Here is a 14,813-nt window from a genome sequence, read left to right as displayed (position 1 = left end):
ATCCAGCTGGGGGCCCCTCAGCCTTTGGTTCATAGTTCATGGAGACACTGCTTCTAATCTTTCAGTTTATTCTGGTACTACTAACAAGTCCTAAAACTATCATCAACTCTTCCCCCAACCTGCTTTCAAAATTTCTCCATTACCTTTCTTCTAATGTATTTCTTTCCCCCAAATGATCAGTATGGTCTTCACTTCCTCAGTAAATGTCTTGAAAAGAACTGAAACACATTTCATTTATTAGCCCTTTCAGTCTTCTCTGACCTTTTGTCCTTAAATTCTCTGGAGTGCTACTTATTACCCATTTTGGGTCACAACTTAGCAGCAGTGATTACTGGATGGACATTAGCACAAATCACTGAAATCGCCTAACAAATCTCTATCTCTATACCACTGACAGAACTGGAGCGATGGTTCAACACTTAAGAGCACCTGCTGGCTTGCAGAGCATCTGGGTATTCTATTCCCAGCACCCACATGGCAGCTCACCACCATCTATAACTCCAGTTCTAGCTGACCCAATACCTTCTTCCAAACAGGCACTAGACACACACGTGCACATACACACACACAGGCAAAACACTCACATACATATGATAAAAAAAAATCTTACATATCATTTTTATAGATGAAAAAAATGATCTGCAAAGTTGATGTGTTTTCTCCCCACAAGGAGATACAACTGGCTTGACTCATCCCAAAGTCACTGCTTTATCAAGATTGGGGTGGGGGATTGGGGTGCTGGAGAGAGCAGTCACTCTTTCAGAGGATTCAATTCTCAACATCCACATGGTACCTCCTAATTGCCTGTAACTCCAATCTCAGTGAATCTGATACCCTCCTTTGGCTTTTGTGGATACTAGTGACACACATATTGTACAGAGATACATGCAGACAAAACATTCATATACTCATACGCATATACATAAAGTAAAATAAAAGATGCAGCAAAGAGTGATAGTACATGCCTGTAACCCCAGCATTGAAAGAAGCTGAATGGAGCATCATCTGTTCAAGGCCAGCCTGGGCTACAGAGGCTACATAGCAAGGGGGAAAAAGCTTATCAATTCTGGCTCAGATACTTTTCTATTGCTTTGAGTAAGTACATCATTGAAAGTAACATACAAAAAGAACAGTTTACTGGGAGTCCATGACAATCATGGAAAGAAGCCTGGCAGGAGGCAGGCAGGCACAGTGCTGAAGCAGTAGCTTGAGAGCTTACATCTGATCCACAAGTACAGGGTAGAGAGAGAAAGATAACTAGGAACAATATGGGCTTTTAAAACCTCAAAACCCAGTCCCAATGACACACTTCTTCCCAAAAGACCATACTTCCTAATCTTTCCCCAACAGTTCCACCTAGTGGGGACCAAGAATTCAAATATATGAGACAATGAGGGTCATTCTTATCCAAGAATCAGTAAAGGCAAAGGATACATAATCCATCATTCCTCTATGGGGAAATTAACAGTGTTTCCAAAGGTAGTAATAATTTTCCTTATGATTGAGGCAGGCCAATTCATGGTATGATCTCTACTGTAAATGTTGGCAAAACAAAACATCAAGTCAATCACCTACTGTTTAAACTAATGCTTTCCTGGGTTCATGAATCTACATTCTGGGTGGACTTGGCAAGGGCACATCTTTGCTCTTTGTGAATACAGGGCTTTGGAAGGGATCGGGAGGATTAGGCTCTACATTTGTGATAGACAGCTCAGCACATGGCTGGCAAGCTGATGTTGGATGTCTGGTGGGAACTCAGCTGGGGTTAGAACTAGGGACTTCAGTTTCTCTAACTGTTTGGCTCCTCACAATATAACTAGGTTCCAAAAGGAATGGTCCAATCCCAAAATTCACTAAGTGTTACTATAGTCACATTCTATTGGTGGTGGCAGTTACAAAGGATTGCTCTGGTTAAAAGACAGCACATGGACATGAAATAAGTGCTGTGGTCACAGTCCAAATAGAAGATAAGGGATAAAAGACATAACCTGTCCTATCAATGGGATAGGTATATATCAGAAGATAACAAAGGTGACTTTTAGTTAGTAATGTTTATTGGTTGTTATTAAGTAGACTTTTCCTATTAAAAGCAAAGAGCAGCCAGGAGAGATAGCACACACTTTTAATCCTAGCATTGAGAGGAAGTAGCAGGTGGATCTCTATGATTTTGAGGCCAATCTGGTCTACAAAGTGAATTCTAAGCCAGCCAGGGCTACATGAGACCCTGTCCCCCAAACAAACAAAACAAACAAACAAACAAACAAACAAACAAACAAGCCTACTGCCTTTACCTAGCAGATACTAAAGAACAGGCTCTCTCATTTATTTTATTTTTCAATGAAAGTCAGGTGTTATGGCTATTCTGGTGTCAATGACTACATTTGGAATTAACTGAAATCCCAAAATGGAGGGCACACCTGTGAGGAATTTTTGCTTAATTTCAAGTAGGAAGATTCACTTCTAATCTAGATCTTTTGATCTGGGAAAAGACATGCCTTTAATTCTGGACCTTGAGGTGGGAAGACACACCTTTAATCTGGGCCACATCTGCTGGAAGCTGAAGCTTTTGCTCTTTGCCCATTTCCTTTCACCTTGTCAGCAAGTCCATTCCTACACTGGCATCTACTGAAGACCAGCTGAGACATCCAGCCTCGTGGACTAAGCAACTTCTAGATTCTTGGACTTTCTGTTTACAGCCAGATATTGTTGAATTAGCTAGACCACAGCCTGTAAGTCATTCTAATAAATTCTCTTTCTATGTATGTAGAGATTCCTTCTATAAGTTATGTTACTCTGGAGAACCCCAACTAGTACATCAGGAATGCTTCTTTTAGTAAAATTATTTTGCTGTCACTAAAGTAAAAAACCCTTCAAACGGTGAAGAAAAAGCTAAGACACCTGCAGCCTGTTTCTAAGTCAATTAAAAATGAAAAAAATCAATGAAACCCTAGGGCATGTAGAAAAGAAGACAAGTGACTCAGATTGATAAAGCCTAGGGAATTTCACCAGCACATGGGAATATACACTCTTCTAATGTTCCACAAAGACTGCCCTTATATAAGCCACCAGTCCTTTCTGCAAACTAGAGCAAGAAATATCTGCAGGGATGTCTGTTCAGGTGTTTCCAACATACTGATTCAAAAGGAATTCTTTTCCAGAGTAAAATTTCTGTGGACTACCACATGCCAATGTGATTTTATCATTAGATCACTGAGAAGGATCAGGAAGGACATAAGTACCATGAATGAGAACCTCTACTAAATTTTATTTGGATTCTGTCATAAGGGCATTCATATAAAATAGCATGTTGAAAAAAATACTTGATTGGGTAAGCTTCTTAGAAAACACCAAATACCTACCAATTATTGGTAAACATTTGCATAAGCTATATTTGAAAAAAAATTGTAGACTGGGTGTGAAGGCACACACCAATAACCCTAGCATTTGGAGGCTGAGGAAGGAGGATGGCAAGTTTGAGGCCAGCCTAGGCCACAAAGCAAAACCCCATCCCAAGAAAGGAGGAGGAAAAGAGGGCTGGGGAGACAGCACAGTGGTTACAAGTTCTAATCCCTAACCACATAACAATCTTGGCATAGTGGCCTGTGGTGGATGATTGATTGATAAATAAAGTGCTGACTGGCCAGTAGCCAGCAGGAAGTATAGGCGGGACAAGGAGAGAGAATTCTGGGAAGTGAAAGGCTGAGGCAGAGGGATGCTGCCAGCCGCCGCCATGAAAAGCGAGATGTAAGGTACTGGTAAGCCACGAGCCAAGTGGCAACTTATAGACTAATAGATATGGGTTAATTTGAGATATAGGAACTACACTGCAAGAAGCCTGAGCCATTAGGCCAAACAGTTTAAATAATGTAAGCGTCTGTGTGTTTATTTTATAAGTGGGCTGACTGAGGGGGCTTGGCGGGAGCTGGAGAGAAACTCTCCAGTTACAGTGGCCTATGTGATTCCAGTGCTCCTATGGTGAGATGGCTTTGAACTCACAGAGATCTTCCTGTCTTTGTCTACCTAGTACTGGGACTAAAGGCTACCATGCTTGGCCCCAGACACTAGTTAGTTCCAGGCCAGCCAGAGCTACAAAGTGACATCCTATATATAAAAAAAAAAAGTCAAGGAGGGTCTGGTAGAAGACCTTTGGGTAAGGCGACTGTGGGACCCCTACCTCTCTTTGCCTTCATGATTCCTGGCCATGAGGTAAGCAGTTTTGTTCAACCACACCATGTGTTGCCAGCCCCAAAGCAATAGGGCCAGCCAATCATAAGACTAAAATATACAAAACTCTGAATAGAGGGAAACAAAACAAAACAAACCTTTTCTTTTTTATAAGCTTATTATGATCTCAGGTATTTGTCATAGTGACAGGAAGATGACTAATGTACAGGCACATATGCTTTCAAGGCTTTGTGGAAAGTATAAGAACTTAAGTGGAACAAGTGTGACAAAGCAAGAACACAGAGGTACCTAGCATTAGCGTGAAGTATTTCCACAACAGGCTTATGAAAATCCATGCACCTCTCCATTTGCATACATAAAAATAATAAATAAAAAGACATTAATGCATCCATTTTTAAAAAAATTTTTACCATATTCATCAATCCCCAAGTCTCCTTTTCTTTCCCAAGGGAGGTTTATGTTTGTTTCCTGATAATATAAATTCCTTGAGGAAACTGTGCCCAGACAAAGGTGAGAGCTGCCAGGCATGGTTGTCACATCTGTAATCCCCACACTACGGATACAGGCCAGCCTGGGGTACACAGTATAAGAAAAAATTAAGGTTACATCACCAAGGAGGGGAAGGGAGCATTAGAGATGTCATAAAAAGAGGAGGTCTGAAACCACAGTTCTCAGTAGTTCTAGACAAACAGCACAATCACAGAGGGAAATAAGCAAAGAAAGCTAAAACCCAGACTCCAAAATCCCTGGGCCAGAACCCAAAGGATCTTATGCCCTGAGGCTGCCCATGACCATTATACATATCAAACTCTGAAGACCCATGTTAGTCAAGCATTCCATCACTGTGACCAAAAATACGTGAAATATAAATTCAAAAGGAGAAAACATTTACTCTGGCCTATGATTTGGGGGGTGGTTTTAGTCTATGGTTACTTGGCTAATTTATTCATTTTGGGCCTGATGCAGCATAGTACATCATGACAGGAGCTCACACTCATCTCACAGGACCAGGAAGTAAAGACATAGGAAGGGCTCTGGAGCCCAAAGTCCCCTTCAGTGACATACTCCTTCCATTAGATCTCACTTTCTATAGGTTCCATCATCTAAATAAGTACTAAGTCTTCAACAGAGAACCGAAAACTAACCTACCCTTCTTTTGGTTCCTCATGGCTTCTCAAAATCTTTTTTTTGGTTGTTTTGTTTTGATTTGGTTTTTGTAGACCGGGTTTTTCTTTGTAGTCCTGTGAGGGGATCTGACACCCTCTTCTGGCCCAGGGAGCATTGTATACCATTTCAATAGCTTTAATCTGGGTGAAGGTGAAACCCCAGGTGTAAGGAGCATGCCCTCTTAGAGGGACCAGTCCATTTTCCAGATCAGCCCCAGTTCCCCTGACTCTCCTGAGGATCAATAAGTAAAAACTTATTCAAAGGATATATCAGAACAAAGATTTAACCCAAATACCCAGAGCTCTAAAATAAAATTTAAAGAAAAAATGAAAAGCTGAACCTTTGTTAAAAATTATACAAGGCCAAATGACTTAACTATCTGTAGAGAATTAAGACTGTTGCTGATCACAGCGAAATTATCTTGGGCTATTTTTAATCCCTTTGAAAGCCATTCATAGCCCACTCCTATGTCTGACTTAGCATCCTGTGACTATCAAAACCTTTAAATTTATTCTTTACTAAGAATGTCTTTGAGTAATATCTGAAACCTGTAACAGGGTTTTCCAAACCTTGCTACAACCCACTTATAATAGACCTATTTTTTAAAATTATGTTATTTCTATTTTTTGTGTGTGTTGCTTTTATGCATGTCTATAAACTAGTTTTGTGCCTTGTACCTGTGGAGGCCAGAAAAGGGATCAGAGCTTGAGTTATAGATGGTTATGAGTCACACCATGTGGGTGCTGGGAATTGAACCTGGGTTCTCTGCAACATAAAAGTTCTGCAACATAAAATTTAGGCATGGTAGTGTACATCTCTAATCCCAGCACTCTGAAGGCTGAGGCAAGAAAGACAAATGCTCAAAACCAGAGCCAGAGGCAAGCAGATCACTGCAAGTTCAAGGACAGCCTGGTCTACAAAGTGAGTTCTAGGACAGTCAGAGCTATACAGAGAGACCCTGTCTCAAAAACAAAACAACAAGTTCAAGACTACCCTGGACTACTTAACCTGATCCTATAAAAAAAAAAAAATAAGGGGAAGAGAAAGCAATTTAACCTTAAAGTCAAAGGTTAAATACTCTGTCTAAGTGCTATTACTTAAAAGCATTGTAATTCAAATTTTATTTCAGAATTTGTCTCAGCATTATTAACTTTTCAAAATATAGGGACTAGATATATATAGCCAAACTGGCCTTGACTCTTCAATCCTCCTTCCTCAACTTCTGAAGCCTAGGATTACAGGCATGTAGATACTGCTGACATTTGAGCTAGCTGCCACGGCACTGCAGAATGTGTAGCAGTATTCTCCCACCCACTAGATACCCAAAGCTCTAACAACCAAATGCTTCCAGATTCTGCCAAATGTTCCTTAAGAAACAAAAATCTCGCCGGGCGGTGGTGGCGCACGCCTTTAATCCCAGCACTCGGGAGGCAGAGCCAGGTGGATCTCTGTGAGTTCGAGGCCAGCCTGGACTACCAAGTGAGTCCCAGGAAAGGCGCAAAGCTACACAGAGAAACCCTGTCTCGAAAAACCAAAAAAAAAAAAAAAAAAAAAAAAAAAAAAAAAAAAAAAAAAAAAGAAACAAAAATCTCCTTTAGTTGATGTGTTAGCTAGGGACAAGAAATAGACTCCCAAGATCCATTCTCTTCAACTATATCACATCTCCATATGTTTTTATCAACTGCTAGTATTGTATCAGACTATGAACCTACCAATGGATTAACCTATTGAGGAAGTCAGAGTCCTCACGATCCAATCACTTCCTCAAAGTCCCTCTTCCTCTCAACACTGTTGCATTGGGGACCAAGCCTTCAACACATGAGCCTTTGGGGGACATTCCAGATCCAAACCATTAACAGTTGAGAAGCATTACATTTATCTAGGTTCATCTCTGTCATTCCAACAGTCACATTATCACCAAAATTAGCCTTCTTGGCCTTCAGGTCTATAAAAGCCTGGAATCCACCCTTACCACCAGTAAGCAGAGTTAACTACAAATCCTTTGTATATAAACAAAGTTATCACACTGTGTTTTCCCCACTAATATGAGTTTTCCCCAGCATGGCCATATATCACTATGTCTATATCTCAAGAACCCAGAATTAGAAAGTATTCCAGTAGTATTCCAATTTGTTTAAACAAATTACATATACCAGAGGCAAGAGAGATGGCTCAACAGTTAAGAGCACTTATTGCTCTTCCAGAAGATCTGAGTTAGTTCTTAGTTTACACTGCCTGTTCCAGGGGATCCAATGCCCTCTTCTAGTCCACATGGGTGCTAATCTGTATTTGAATGCATGTATGTGAGCACACACAGAAATAAAAATAAACCTTAAAAAAAAAAGAAGAAGAAGCAGCTCAGGACATTCTAAGTAGTTAAAGTAACAGAGGCATCTTTTGGGTCAGTGAAATAGCTGACTTGCTGCCAAGCCTGATGACTGGAGTTTGATCAAGACACAAGTGGTGGAAGGAAAGAACCAAGCACCTCAAGTTTTCATCTGACCCCCCACATTCACACTATGCTCTACAGAAATATGCACGCACGCACACACATGAATAACTCCAATTTTTAAAATGACATCATTGTATATATGTATGTATGTATTTGTCTATCTATAGATCATGCTAGAGATCCATCCATCCATCCATCCATCCATCCATCCATCCATCCATCCATCCATCCATCCATCATGCTGAGGATTTAACCCAGGACCCTGTACAACTTACTAGATTTCAGTGATGTGAATTCTATCAATATAAACTGGACTTTGTTTGAAATAGGACCCAAAAGACTTCTCCATCTCAAAACCAAAACATTACTAACAGATATACTGAACTTTTCATAATTTTCCAAAACCAGAGAGATATCAACTTTCCTAATTTGAATCTCCTTTTAGTCTGATCCATCTACTGGGGCATGCAATAACATCATATGACTTTCAATCATCAGGTCCCCAGCCCACAGGAACCCCTTTCACTAGCCATTCATTTATTAGTGCACTAGTTTACTGAGCTATCTGTCTCTCAGTACAAAGTAAAACGAACTCTGTATGTAGTACCAGGTAGAAAGATGAACTAAGATGAGTAAATGAAACTATAAAATTAATGACAGTAGGTCAGCAGGTGCCTTTGGAGACTGTTCCACTTAGATTGAGAAACACTCTAAGGAATAATCCTTAAAAATTCATTATGGAGGGCTGGGTATGCAGTTCAGATGGTAGAATACATGCTGTGGTGGTTTGAATAGGAATGGCCCCCATAGACTCATGTATTTGAATGCCTGGCCCACAGGAAGTGGCACTATTAGAAGGTGTGGCCTTCTTGGAGTAGGTATGGTCTTCTTAGAGAAGTGTGGAGGCAGGCTTTGAGATCTCATATGCTCAAGCTATGCCCAGTGTGGTACAGTCTCCTTCTGCTGCCCTGTGGATTAAGATACAGAACTCTCAGCAGCTTCTCCAGCACCACGTCTGCCTGAATGCTGTCATGTTTCCCGTCATGATGATTATGGACTAAACCTCTAAACTGTAAGCCAGCCCCAATTAAATGTGCTGTGGTCATGATGTCTTTTCACAGCAATAGAAACCCTAACTAAGACATACATCTAGCATGCATGAAGCCTTGAGTTCAAGCGACCACAAATATAAACCAGGATGGTTTTATGTGTGTGTAATCCCAGAATTTGGAAGTTGGAAGCAAGAGAATAGTATCAGAAGTTCACAATCACCCTCAGCTACATAATGAGTTTGAGACTAGCCTTGAATAAATAAGACCCTTGCTGAAAAAACTTCATGGTGAGCTGTGAGTGTAGCTCAGTCATACAGTGCTGACCTAGCATGCACAAGGTCCTAGGCTTAATCCCTAAAGCCATATATTTAAAAAAAAAAAAAAGAAAGAAACATTGGTATATATTGACTTTTCCCTCCTTTCATAAATATCCAATATCCAATATCCTAGTATATAAACCAGCTAGAGAAATCCATCCATCTTAGGTCTTACAGTCAAAAAAAAAAAAAAAAAAAAAAAAAGTCTGTGCTTCTCTTGAGCAATTTATATTTAATGTTAGACAACATTGATGTGGAGTATTAATTTTACTTATTTCTTCACTTTACTCCAGAAAATGCACAGCCAAACTAGAGCTAAAGTAGGTTTGATTTTAATCTTTTTTTTTTTCCCTCAAAATCTTCTTTGACTTAATTGATTTGTAATCCTCTCAACTATATATGTCTTAAAAAGGAGTGGGATAAGGCTGTAGAGATGACTCACTGGGTAAGAACATTTACTGCTTTTGCAGAGGACTCAGGTTCCATTCCAAGAACCCATATGGTAGCTCATAACCATCTGTAACTCCAGTTCAAGGGGATCCAACAAACTCTTCTGACCTCCTCTGGTTCTAGGCCCACAGGTGTACACATACATACATGCAGGCAAACACCCATACACATAAAAATAAACATTACTTTAAAAAAATTGAGAGCCGGGCAGTGGTGGCACACGCCTTTAATCCCTGCACTCGGGAGGCAGAGCCAGGAGGATCTCTGTGAGTTCGAGGCCAGCCTGGGCTACCAAGTGAGTTCCAGGAATAGGCGCAAAGCTACACAGAGAAACCCTGTCTCGAAAAACCAAAGGGGAAAAAAAAAAAAAAAATTGAGAACTGCCCTGCTGTATCCAGAAAAGTTTCCTTGTAGCCATCTATTACTATGGCTCTTACTGTCTTTTTTTGCTTCCCCTTTTGCCATGGACCTTAAGCCTTGCGTGGAGGGCAGTTGACACATGCATTCATAGCAGTTACAACAGCATGCACAAGACCTGCCAGACAAAATTCCAGCTTTGAAAAGGTAGATAGACACAAAGTCCTACTACTGTCTAAAGAGCTACTGGCAGCTGATAGCTGCTGTGAGAGCAACAGTCAGTTCTAAGGTTGTAGCTTCTGGTGTGTAGACCATCCTCCAGTGAAGGCCACATATCTAAGAGTATATGGCAACAAAAACTGCACTTGGGGGGAAAATACAGATAGGTATGTACACACAAAGTTGGGTGGTCTGGGAAAGAGGGATGGATCTGGGAAGAGTGAGAAGGGCTGAATATGATCAAAGTGTATTATTCAAAATTCTGAAAGAATCAATAAAAAATGAGGACAGGTGGGCTGGAGAGAGACTCAGTGGTTAAAGTGCACTGTCGTCTCTTCTCAAGGACCCAGGTTCAATTCCCAGTATCCACATGGCAGTTCATAGCTGTCTAAATTCCACCAGATCCAAAGCCCTTTTCTGGCCTTCACAGGTACTGAGAATGTACATGGTGCACAAATATGGTACATGGTTTTCATAAGTTCTTTTTTACTTGGAACTTACTGTGTCTAGAAATTTCTGTGCAAGCACTATACCAGGGACTTTGTAACCCTGAGATTGCTGAACTAATTTTCTAGTTTGCTCCTCCTACCCCCAAGGCTCAGAAAGGAGTCCCCTCCAGCCCCTACTGGTACTGATGATTTACCTCAAGACCTCATGCATAAGGAAGACAACATATGCGGGAAACGATCTTCATCAATACACAGAACTGTGCAGTACCAGACACAGGAGATGGATTGGGAAATATTTACTGAGTGAACACTCTTGTACATTATCTTGGCCACACAGTTTATGAGCTCACATGCATGTGACAAGAGGTGGATTCACAGTCAGCCAAAATCATCACATGTATATGTATAGGATATTATGCGAGCTAAAGAGGAGAGCATAGGGAAGAAAAAGAGGATGGAGAAAGCCCCCACCAAGAATGTGATGTATGCAGTAAGTTTTAAGAATATTATTTTTTTATTTTATTCTGATTTATTTATTATGTATACAGTATTCTGCCTGCATGTGACCCTGCAGGCCAGAAGAGGGCACCAGATCTCATTACAGGTGGTTGTGAGCCACCATGTGGTTGCTGGGAATTGAACTCAACCTCTAGAAGAGCAGTCAGTGTTCTTAACTATTGAGCCATCTCTCCAGCCCCTTTATGCAGTAAGTTTTAAAGAAAAGAACAGAGTGAAAGTATCCAGAAAGAAAGAATAATCACGTATAAAAATTAAAGAGGAGAGAAGAAAAGTTCTGGAAATGGCAAACAGAAGATATATTCAACAATTCACTTATCTTGGCTTACCAGGTATTGATGAAAGAACTGACTCTTGCAGACTGTTCCCTGATCTCCATACTTGTGCATATACACACATATATGCATGCACGCACGCGCACACACACACACTAAATAAATGCAAAACTTTATTTACTCCAATACATCTTATTCTATCATATAATCATTAAAAAATGTGAAATTTCACATTCAGATTTTTTGTGCTAATTTAAATCTAATTTTATGCTTGTCTCATTTGAACATTAAATTTTAATTAGTAGGTTTGGTAAATATTTAGACTTCCTAAAATTTACAGATGAAAGAATAGATTTCCATACCCAAGAATTCTTGAGACATACTTAAATGTTTTTCAGTGAATTATGAACTTGTAAATTTAAAATAAACAGAGCCGGGCGGTGGTGGCACACGCCTTTAATCCCAGCACTCGGGAGGCAGAGCCAGGCGGATCTCTTTGAGTTCGGGGCCAGCCTGGGCTACCAAGTGAGCTCCAGGAGAGGCACAAAGCTACACAGAGAAACCCTGTCTCGAAAAACCAAAAAAAAAAAAAAAAAAAAAAAAAGAGCCAGGAAGATGCTTAGCAGGTAAAGATTCCTGAAGCCAAGTAGATGACCTGAGTTTCTTCCCAGGGACCCACATGGTATACAAAGAGAAGTGACTACTGTAAATTATTTTCTGACCTCCATATGCAATGTCCACACTCATATATACATATAAAATGAATAAATACATGTAAAAAAATTTAAATTACATTAAAAATTCACAGTACTGGCTGGGTATAGCGGCACAGACAGGCAGCTGAATTCAAAGCCAACCTGGTCTACAAGGTGACTGAGTTCTAGAACAGCCAGGGTTACAGAGAAACCATGTCTTGAAAAACAAAAAAACAAAAACAAAAATTAAGAAAAAAAAAAAAATGACAGTACAGAGTTAAACACAGGCAGATAGATCCAGGGACTTGTTGGCTGACTAGCCAGCTTAGCCAAATGGTGAGCTCCAGGTCCCAGTGAGAGAGGCTGCCTCCAGAAACAAGGTATATGACTCACGAGGAACAACAAAAGCAGACCTTTGGGCTCCACATGGACACACATACATGTGCATTTACACGAATATACACACATGCACCTGCATACACAAAAACATATACCCACCTACAAAAAATCCAGTTCCTCAGTTATGCTAGCCAGCCTGTGGGTGGTCAGTAGCTCTATGTGACTATGACAGTGGACATTTAGGTCTACAAAGTAACAAAGGCTTTTGGCTGCTGCCCACTCCAACCATGTTGAGGATATCTGGATATTAACAGACAACCTCCAAAGTATTAATTATGGACAACAGTGCTACTGGCCAGATCCTCATTACTGTATAGCTTCCTTTATCAATTCCAATACCAAGATAGGTAAAAAAGGAAATCTGCAAATAACTAAATAAAATTGTTCTGTAGTACTTAACACATAAAACAAACTAAAACATATTTGTGGGAACACTTTTTTATGGTTCAAGGAATAATTCAGTTGTCTGTGGCCTATGTAAGTCCTTAGTTACTATTTTCTTGTTACTCATTTAAGTTTATTAGACTTTATTAAAAAAAAAAAGCCAGGAAAAAATTACTTTCAACTGTGTATTTATTAGAAGCATTACAGTATAATGGTTAAGAGCATAAGCTCTGCAGTCAGACAGCCTGGATTCAAATCCTGGTTCTATCATTTATTAGCTGTGTGATCTTGGCAAAGTATTTGGCCACTCTATGGTTCAGTTCCTTCTTCTGCAAAACTGTGCCTCAAGGAAATAATGCACAGAAAATATACACAACACTTGGCACACAGCAGCTGTTCAATGAACATCTGTTAGCGAGATGCCTGAGAAGTTGAAATTATGACTAAAGTCGAAAGCCAGGCTTCTTAACTTTCCATGTTTCCCGCATCATAAACCTCAAGGTGTGTGTGTGTGTGTGTGTGTGTGTGTGTGTGTGTGTGTGTGGTGTGTGTTGAAGTTCTCAAAAGGAATATCTTCCATGCAGTTACATTCACTAAAAAAGACTTAAATAAGAAACTTCATCTACTGACCATGTAATTATGCAGGACAGGAGCAGCCAAGCAAACAGAAAAACACGATGCTAGAGAGGAAGGCATTGGCCTTACCTGCTTTTCCTTTTTCGAGGTGGTTTCTCCACTGTGCCAGTCAGTCTACAGACCAAACAAACGAGACCTGTAACTAAAAGAGAACACACCCTCGGCCTCCCCTTGCCTATGGGGCACTCCATGTACAACCTTTTGGGGCCTCAGGCTGACCACAGGTTGGCCGTGCCTACCCTGACCTTACAAACCCCTCAAGTCGGGCTTCCCTTCCCTCCCACGACCAAGCGTTCCCGGGACTCACTGGTCCTCGAATGCCCTCGGTTTCGTGCCCCAATGCTCGGCTCCCCCAAACCACCGGCACCGACGGCCTCATTGTCTTCCCGGAGCTGCAGGGCCCCCCAGCTCCCCTCGGCTGCAGCCCCGCCCCTCAGCCCAGGTCCCCCGCATTCCTAGGCCCCCAATGGGGCGTGCGCCTTCCGCTCAGGCCCTGCGCATCCGCGCTCTCCACCCGGATGAGGTGCTCGCTCTCGGCGCCCCCAGATGCTGCATGTCTGCACCCCCGACCCTTAGGGCTCGGAGTCCCGACACTTCGGCCGCTCCCCCGGGCCTGCTCCTTCGGCCCCCGGCCCCAAGACTGCCTGGCACCGAAGCCCGCCCCACCTGGGGGCCAGGCGACTCCGCGGCTGCTGGGACTGCCGGGCTCCTCTGACCATCCGGCTCCTGCTCCGCCGCGGGAGCTGTTCCGGCGGCCGCAAGGCTCGCTCGGGATGCTGAGGCGGCGGAGGTTGGAGTAGGCGGAGAGACGGGAGGAGGGCCTCGCGCCTCGGCCAGGCTAGCCGCGGGGCTTGCCCCCTCCGCGCCTCTTCTCGGCTTCTATTGGCTGGAACTGCAAAGTGCCCGAAAGTCTGACCGCCGATTGGGTACTCGGGCCTTCACATCTCGCGCGGCCCAGCCCGAGGTTTGGTTGAGACTGCAGGTGGCGGCAGAGGTGCCTTAAAGACTGCTAGCAGAGCGGTAGGAGCCCTGAGCGCCACCGTGCGCCAGAAAGGAGGAATTGCATCTCTGGCGCCAGACACCTGCCTCCTGGCTCTTTGGCTTTGCAACCTGCATCCTAGACACCTGCTAATTCCCCCGCCTCCGCACCGCCCAGAGCCCAAACCAAGCACTGCACTTTCTCCAAATACATCCAGAAGTTCGAGAGCAAAGCATCTTTCCTTCGTAGCGTCGTCCTGAATCACCTCGAATGCAGTCCCT

General features: G+C 42.1%; 1 protein-coding gene across 4 annotated transcripts in view; it reads right to left on the bottom strand.

Annotated features, from left to right (window-relative positions):
* Scai (suppressor of cancer cell invasion) overlaps positions 1-14,435 on the bottom strand; it is a 119,541-nt gene extending 105,106 nt beyond the window's left edge. For 2 of the 4 annotated variants that reach the window (XR_013050381.1, XR_013050383.1), the window contains exons 1-2: positions 14,220-14,379; positions 13,623-13,667 (exon numbers count right to left, since the gene is read on the bottom strand). Coding sequence is in view for 1 of the 4 variants with exons in the window: in XM_006992509.4 (XP_006992571.1) it covers positions 13,623-13,667; positions 14,220-14,272 (98 nt within the window). In the remaining 3 variants the exon portion in view is untranslated. Of the gene's footprint in view, positions 1-13,622; positions 13,668-14,219 lie in introns of all 4 variants that reach the window. The other 2 variants (XM_006992509.4, XM_076568767.1) reach the window with 2 other exon arrangements.
* Between the last annotated feature and the right edge of the window lie 378 nt (positions 14,436-14,813).

Source organism: Peromyscus maniculatus, chromosome 4, assembly GCF_049852395.1.
Source record: "Peromyscus maniculatus bairdii isolate BWxNUB_F1_BW_parent chromosome 4, HU_Pman_BW_mat_3.1, whole genome shotgun sequence".
Lineage (NCBI taxonomy): Eukaryota > Metazoa > Chordata > Mammalia > Rodentia > Cricetidae > Peromyscus > Peromyscus maniculatus.
Note: the sequence above shows the minus strand (reverse complement) of the source record. Positions and strands in the feature narration are given on the sequence as shown.